The following is an 8,906-nucleotide window of genomic DNA, read 5'->3' as shown; positions in this document are numbered from 1 at the left end:
TCGCAAGGGTTATACTCAGTCAAATTGCAAAGGTCTTTATATGGTCTAAAGCAATCTGGACGAATGTGGTATAATCGTCTTACTGAGTATCTGACCAAAAACGGATATCAAGAATGATGATATCTGCCCATGTGTTTTCATAAAGAAAACTACATCTGGGTTCATTATAATTGCTGTGTACGTTGATGATTTAAATATCATTGGGACTCCTGAAGAGATTCCAACAATTATAAAAACTCTAAAAGAAGAGTTTGAGATGAAAGATCTTAGAAGAACTAAATTTTGTCTCGGCCTGCAGATCGAGCATATAAAAAATGGGATCTTTATTCATCAAACAACATACACAGAGAAGATCTTGAAAAGATTTTATATGGATAAGTCACATCCATTAAATACCCCAATGATCGTAAGATCTCTGGATGTGGAGAAGGATCAATTCCGTCCTAAAGAAGAAAATGAAGATATCCTTGGTCCTGAAGTACCATATCTTAGTGCCATTGGAGCGCTAATGTATCTTGCCAATAATACGCAATCTGACATATCATTCGCGGTGAATTTACTAGTAAGATATAGTTCCTCTCCAACCAGAAGACATTGGAGTGGAATCAAACAAATCCTTCGATATCTTCATGGAACGGTTGATATGGGATTGTTCTATCCTTATGGATCCAAGTCACAACTAGTTGGCTATGCAGATGCTGGATAATGATCATAAGATAGCTCCAACTGTCCCGTTTGAAGATAATACAGCATGTATTGCTCAACTTAAAGGTGGACACATCAAAGGTGATAGAACAACTCATATTTCTCCTGAATTCTTCTCCACTCATGATCTTCAAAATTAAGGAACAATTGATGTTCAACAGATCCGCTCAAGCGATAATTTGGCAGACTTGTTTACAAAGATACTTCCAAATTTTTCCTTTAAAAAATTGGTACATAAGATTGGAATGCGTCGATTTCGAGACATTAAATGATGTCGGCATGAGGGGGAGACTGTACTCTTTTTTCCTTGGTCAAGTTTTTTTTTCCCATTGGGTTTTTCTTGACAAGGTTTTTAACGAGGCAGTCCCCATCACAAAGGATATTGTACTCTTTTTCCTTCACTAAGGTTTTTTTCCCTCAGGGTTTTTCTTTAGTAAGGTTTTAACGAGGCAATAATCCTAAATGGTCATCCAAGGGGGAGTGTTGTGATAAGAATGGGTTATCACATCTTATGTGGATGCCCATTTTCCATAAGATAGAGTTTCCCAAGGATGAATGAATTTAATATAGTTTGAAAAAGAGAAGCCTTGCACATGTATAAATAAGAGCATAGGCTGAGGCCTTTGAACACACAAAAGTAATAAAATAATTCTCTCTCTCTTTTATGTTGCAATACTTATTCCTCTCTTTTTTATATTTCTTTATTTTATATTTGTTACTTCTTATTTATTTATTTATTTAGTTATTTTATAACATGGGCTAATTTGTTTAGAGTTTGTTATTAAAAAAAAAAAACTTATTTATATAATAAGCTAAGGCCGAAAATAAGAACATATAATGTATAAAGGAATACTAAACATTTTATTTCATTATAAGCATCAATGCTTAAAATATCAATCTTTGTACCTTATATAACATCTGCATTTTTATCCAAAGAAATAAATTATCATTATTATTATATCAAATGAATTTTGATTAATCAGTTATTTTTGTCCGATGAGTGCTCTTTTTTCAGTATTTCAAAGACGCTACCATCATAAACGCCTCGGATAGTTTCTTTCTGTAGGAGTCCGTGCTTGTCTTTACCAATCTTGTACAAGAGGTGCCATTCAACAAAACTTCCAATCCTGAGCATCAAATGGTTATAATCAAGTTTTGAAATGCAAAATTAAATTAGCATTACTATTCGTACCCTATATTTGAATTTGATATCCAATTTGGCATTCATCATAATTTTCAATATTCTTAGACTATTGGTTGAAATGATCCTAACCCTTTTTAAGATTAAGAATATAAAATAAAAATAAAATTTTAATTTTGATGTAGTAACAAATAAAAAAGTATATACATTTATTTAATTATGTTCGTTTTTTTTTAATAATTCTTCATGCAGTTAATATGAAAGATGATCATTTATCCTGATGTATTGTTATATATATAATTAAATGTTGTGTAAAATTATTTTATATTCACAGTCCATCAAAATAAATTCTAAAGATAAAAGGTTTGTAATCTTAATTATCACTTTTAAAACAAGTCAATAATATGTCACTATTTTGTATGATAATAAATGTTTTATTTATAAAAATGAGTTAATAGTCAAAATCGTCCCTAAAAGATATTTCGATCTCTATTTTCATCCTCGAAAGATAAAATTAATCGAATTCGTCTCCCAAAGATACCCTACCTAGTCACATTCGTCCTTCCGTCATCTCTTTCGCTGAGTTGGCAAACGTCGTTAACTGTCAACGTGGCAGACAAACAAAATGACACAGTTTTGGTAGAAGGCTATCCTAGCCTTGAAACGTCGCCATTTAGTCTTCAGAAGAGAGATTCAAACGTTGCAAAGCCTTACCTCCATCATCATCTCCTTCTTTTTTTTTCTTTCCTAAAAATTCAAACCTAATCCAACCCTTTTCTTTTCCATTTCCGATTTCATTTCAAATTGACCTCACCTTCACACACTTTCCCTTAGATCCCCCAAATTCCCACTTCGCAAAATCTCTGCTTTTCCCCCATTCCGAGAAAATCATAAACCATGCTCGATCCAATGACTTTTTGAATTCCTTGCTTTCTCTCGGAGCTCTCCTTTATCTATCTTTGGATTTTGAATTCTCTCGCTTAGTAGGGGTGTTATCGGTTCAGTTTGGTTCGATTTTAGACCAAAAACCAACTGAACCGATATGTTTGGTTCCTACAAACACAACTGTTCGGTTTGTTGTTTTTACAGCAACCGAACCGAACCGAACCAATACCGGTTTGGTTCGGTCAATTTTTCGGTTTTTAATTTCTGATGAACAGAATAAGAATCACAATAACTAGAGGTTTAAAATAGTCAATAAACTGAAATAATAAGGGTACATCAGAAGCAAAAAATGAGGGATTATGATTAAGGGAGGCGCTGAGTGCTTGAGATGGTGAGTGACTTGGGCCTTGGGGGGAGGGTTGGGCAATACCAACAAAAAAAAAAGATGTATGTATATCTTTGGTTCAGTTTGGTTCGGTTCAGTTTTTATCGAGCCAACCGAAAACCGAACCAAACCAATTAGTTAAATCGAAAAAAAAATCGGTTTTTATGGTTTTCAAATCGGTTGTTGTAATTTTCGGTTCAGTTTTGTGGTAATTTTTGGTTCGGTTTAGTAACTTACACCCCTATCGCTTAGGTCGATGAATAACATGCCACAATAGTGTTCGAAAGCTAAAATGTGATTTTTTTTTCATTTTATGGGTTTAGCTCTGTGTTTGAAGAGGGCAGAGAAAAAAGGAGTGACTGGCTAGTTAATGGTGATGGATTCAAAATTGGAAGGACTGTCTACCCCAGCAAATTGACGTGACCCATATGAGGTGTTGTCTGTGTCAAGGGACTCTTCTGATCAAGAAATTAAAACTGCTTACAGAAAGCTAGCTCTCAAGTACATTTGAATCTCTCTTCTAAAGACTAAACAACGACGTTTCAAGGCTAGGAGAGTCTTGTACCAAAACTGTGTCGTTTTGATTGTCTGCCCCGTTGGCAGTTAACGACACACGTCAGCGGACGTTTGCCAACTCAGCGAAAGAGACGACAGAAGGAGCGAACGCGATCAGGTAGGATATCTTTGGGGGACGAATTCGATTAATTTTATCTTTCGGAGACGAAAATGGAGATCGGGATATCTTTTAGAGACAATTTTGACTATTACCAAAATTGCTTTTGGGTAAAAAAAAATTAGTTCAAACTATTATATTATTGATTGAGGTGGAAATTTTTTAGAATTTGAAAAAACCAAGTATTTTGAAAATCGGATTGAATTAGTTGGTTTAATGGAATTAACCAAAAAATGATTATCATAGGTCGGTCAAAATTGATAAAAGTTGATTAATTAATTGAACCAATACAACTTCTTTTACTGAAAAATCGGTTTAAAAATAAAAAAATTAAAACAAAATCAGTTTCTTGTCTTATGCATAAATATATTATTTTATTATATTCAATTTAATTTTGATGAAATCTCAATTGAAGTTTTAAATTTTTAAAATTTTAGTTTACTAGTTCAACCATCGATTTGATTTTCATAACCCAAAAAAACCTCCAAATAACATACCATAAAAAAACTTTGACAAAATACAATATTTTATTTGTTATATATATGAAAATCAATGGCACATTATTATTAGTTTGTTTCAAAATATGGTATTCAAGTAATCTTTTTTAAACATAGAGGTAATTAAGTGGATAAGCCAAGATAAAAGAAAAAACGGAAAATAATGGATTACCAAGGATATGGGGTACACAACAGCCCTACCTTCCTTTCAAATCTTTTGGCTGTCTATTGGCCTTTATCATCTCTTTCAACTCATCATATGTCAAAGCATTTGGATGTGTATGTGCATGCTTAATGAAAATTTTTTCAAATGTTGAAGGAACAAACCTAAAACGTTTGTCAACAAGTACATTATTATTATTATTATTATTATTATTATTATTATTATTATTATTATTATTTGTACAAGTAAAAATAAAAATAATAATAATTAAGACATACTGGAAAGTGAATGTATAAAATAAAGCAAACTACCTTCCTTCGGTATCATAGACACCGGTGTCACTTCCATGTTTGCCGAGTTGTATGTTCTTCACTTCAATTGGTAAAAGTGGAGATGGAAATTTCCCCTACATCACCAGAACACAAGAACTAATTCGTCGCAGATTTAAACTTAATTTAAGGATCTGTAACTACATACATAAGGTGGGATTTGAATTTTCAACAACTTGCAGATGAGTGAGTTTATTATTCGACCAATCCAAATTAGTTTGTAAATTGTAATACTATATTAACATTTTTGCCCTTTAATTAAATTTTTAGTGGCTAATTCTCTATTATTGTAGGTGGTGTTTAGTTTCTGTTTCTAACACAAAAATGCATAGGATATAAGAAATAAAAACGCGTGCGTACTTGGGTTTCAGTAGTGTAAAAAAAAATGTGTGTATTTTCTAAACTTTAAAAATGTAAAAATAAGATTAAATTAGTTGATAACGATTATCTTTGTCTTAGTCCCAACGAATTATAACTTAAATGGCATAATATTTTCATATTCACCTAAAAGTTGTGAATTCGAATCTCACTCTTAACTTAAAAAAAATGTTTGTTCTAGCTAATTCTGAATTCACACAATATTATTCTATTCATAGGAAACGTTTTTTAAATTTTTCAAAAATATTTAAATTATCTATTATGTCTCTTAAGTACATTTAATGTATTTATTTTATATTTATTAAATAAAAATATTTAAATTTTTTTATTAGTGATGAGTTTATGGTGTGCTCTAAGAACACATATTAGAATAATTAAATTTAACGTGATAAAATAATCAAATTTATTATAAATAGATGAATAATTAAATTTATAATAATAATAATAAAAAATTCATATGAAATATTAAATAAGTATTTTTTGATATGCAGTAACATACTACCATTGTTGATTAATGTTTTTATACATTTAACATTTTTTCAATTTAAGGAGCAGAGAGTCGTACTGGGCGAGTGATGCGACTGAGAAACACATTGATGAAAAGAGTACCGCCAATTGACAGCAATATCCCCACTCCAATTTCTCGCAACCCTGTAATTGTAGATAATTTAACTTCATTAATTAATCAACATGATAATGGATTCAGCAATTTCTTTTTTTATTTATTGATTTTGTTCCTGTGCGGGAGTCGGCTCCGAGGTATAGCACGCTTCTGGAAATACGCGGGCTAGCTTTCTTTGGAGCGGACGAGGGGGAACGTCGTCTTCTTCTGGAGAGGCGGCGTTGGGTACCTGAAAAGGGACTCCAACGCTCAAGTAAGTATGAGTATAAGAGAGTTTAGAGGGAAAATCAGTGTGAATAGCGTACCTACAACTTGAGTGTGTATTTCGTATATATTGGGGCTTGTTGAGGGTGGTTATGCGGATTTGTTGGGTTGGATGAGGTCTTCATCCGTTGTGTTCCTTGATTTTCGGAGTTTGAAGAGAGATTTCGGGAGGGTTTAGTTCAGTTCCGAGTTTATTGTTTACTTGCTTTCTCCTAACGGATCATAGCCCCCAAGGTTGACCTGTTTTGTGAACGGGTTAAGCTTTTATTCGTGGGTTATAACTCGGAGCTGAGCTATAACTCGGAGCTGAGCTATAACTTGGAGCCCCCAAGTTTAACGCGTTCACTGTCTATAATATTAAGTTGTGTGTTGATTTGAATTTACGCGCGGGCCACGTAGTAAGAGAGAGGGTTTGATACTGGGAAAATGTAACTGCATTTAATGCATTTTGGTTTATGGGAAAGGGTTTTTATGATCTGGCCGTTGATTGAGTGAGGTGACTTCGCACGTTGGACGGCTAGGGCTTGTTCTGGAAGGTGTAACGTTTGCGACGGAGATAGTGGGCTGGCTGTCTTGCGTTTTTGTTCTGTCCATTTGCATGTAGTGTTTCGTTTTTTCTTCTCTCTTGGTCGCGGAGGATGAGTAAAGGTTAGTTGCGTTTTCTTTGTATTTGTTTTGTTCGGCATTTTTGCGTTCACCTTTCGCGTGAGCGTTCTCCATCTGACGCAGGAGCTCGGCCATCCTTTGATTCTCGGCCCTGAGGGCCTCGTTAATTGCTAACATCTCCGGTGGGTTGACGTCGGAGGGAGCGCGGCTGTGTTCGTCTGCCATTGTTTGTGTCCTGCAAAACAGAGGAGACAAAAAATGCACAGGGTAAAGAAAAAATGGGGTTAAGTAAATCGGGCCCCACGGTGGGCGCCAAATGTTCCTGTGCGGGAGTCGGCTCCGAGGTATAGCACGCTTCTGGAAATACGCGGGCTAGCTTTCCTTGGAGCGGACGAGGGGGAACGTCGTCTTCTTCTGGAGAGGCGGCGTTGGGTACCTGAAAAGGGACTCCAACGCTCAAGTAAGTATGAGTATAAGAGAGTTTAGAGGGAAAATCAGTGTGAATAGCGTACCTGCAACTTGAGTGTGTATTTCGTATATATTGGGGTTTGTTGAGGGTGGTTATGCGGATTTGTTGGGTTGGATGAGGTCTTCATCCATTGTGTTCCTTGATTTTCGGAGTTTGAAGAGAGATTTCGGGAGGGTTTAGTTCAGTTCCGAGTTTATTGTTTACTTGCTTTCTCCTAACGAATCAGATTTATTTTTATTTTTTTAATTAACCAAATTAAATTTTAAAGATCATTTTATATATAAAAAAAATTAAAAACAAAAAATCTACTGAATACAAAAATCGTACTTAACCTAAAAAAATATAGTCACATTTATCCAATTTAATATCGAACCATTAAGTCAACAACATTTGAAAATTTTTTTCATTCATCAACGATTCTGTTCATATTGGATATTCCGGAAAAAAAACACGTTTGAAAGGTCATATTTATTCAAAAAAAAAAAAAAATATAGGCACATTTATCCGATCCCTTAATATCGAACCACTAAGTCAACAACATTTGAAAATTTTTTTCATTCATCAACGATTCTGTCTCTGTGTGTGTCTTTTTTAAATACTTTTCTCCCCGAAATAGTCTTTATCATTGACATTTAAAAGAAAAAAAAAAAGCAAAAACGTACACATAAAGAAATTTTTTTTTTTAACAAAGGTATGAGACTCTTAATTGAGTATGAAGAGATATATAAAAGAATGTTAGCCTTCACTTTTTTGCTAACTTTCATTCTTATAACAGAATACATGTTAACAATATTCACTTTTTATTGTATAAAAAGGTGAAATGTCACACAGACCGTCATGAAATTTGAGAGATAGACCTTTATAAGTTTCCCATGGATAAATAACACCATCATGATTGGTGTCAAAGAATGCAGCGTGCTTCTGCATGACATTCTCATGAAGTGGAATTGGTTTCTCTTCGGCACCACCTCCAACTCCTGCACATTAATTTACAGTGAAATTTCTTAACAACATAGAACTCCAGATATATAAATAAGAGACCAAAACTAAGAAATTGAAATTTGAGTTTATATATATATATATACCCTTAAGTGTTCTGTTTTCTGTAGCAGAAGTAGCAGCCATATGGATAGATGGATAATAAAATGACAAAATAGAGAGGGGACGAAATCACGGAGGAATTTATAGATCTTTTATTCTTAGAATAAGCTTTAGCAATATGATGATAATAATAATAGAGTTCTGATGAACTTCTGATTTTAGGGGATATATAATAATATTTAATTAAATATAAAATATTATTATATTGCTATTGATTATTATATTGATGGTGACTGGAAGAGTATGGAATAACATAACGTGCGATATGAGAGTTATTGCTGTTCCTTCCAAACAAGTTGTATGCCACGTTATGCAAAATTCGAATTTAATATAACTATAATAAGATAAACTCTATCCAATTTCTTTTAAAATAAGATGTAAATTATCTTTTATAATGTGTCACATTTTAATTAGTTATTTTTTTAATCATAGTTAAATTATTTTGTAATTTATTATTTGAGATAGATAATAATATAATTTCTTAAAATATCCCATTAATTGAAGTATCTTTCCACTCCTCTATTTTTTTCTTCGTCATGTAACTTCGGTCCTTTTAAGTATCGCTGTCGCCATGACAAGAAATGCCGATATCGTCCTCATCTACTGCCCTCTCACGTAATCTCTCTTCATCCCTTAACGACGTCGTTGAATTTCCGTCGTCAATAACTTTGTCGTCCTATCCAATATA

General features: G+C 33.4%; 1 protein-coding gene across 1 annotated transcript; it reads right to left on the bottom strand.

Moving 5' to 3' along the window:
* Nucleotides 1–1,617: 1,617 nt before the first annotated feature.
* Nucleotides 1,618–8,330, bottom strand: LOC107458361 (probable peroxygenase 5). Its single transcript, XM_016076569.3, has 6 exons — nucleotides 8,203–8,330; nucleotides 7,975–8,094; nucleotides 5,722–5,807; nucleotides 4,761–4,855; nucleotides 4,488–4,613; nucleotides 1,618–1,832 (listed from the first exon to the last, which is right to left on the bottom strand). Exons 1-6 carry the CDS (start codon nucleotides 8,240–8,242, stop codon nucleotides 1,685–1,687), a joined length of 615 nt encoding a protein of 204 aa, XP_015932055.1. The 5' UTR covers nucleotides 8,243–8,330; the 3' UTR covers nucleotides 1,618–1,684.
* Nucleotides 8,331–8,906: the final 576 nt, after the last annotated feature.

This window comes from Arachis duranensis, chromosome 7 (assembly GCF_000817695.3).
Source record: "Arachis duranensis cultivar V14167 chromosome 7, aradu.V14167.gnm2.J7QH, whole genome shotgun sequence".
Classification (NCBI taxonomy): Eukaryota; Viridiplantae; Streptophyta; class Magnoliopsida; order Fabales; family Fabaceae; genus Arachis; species Arachis duranensis.
Note: the sequence above shows the minus strand (reverse complement) of the source record. Positions and strands in the feature narration are given on the sequence as shown.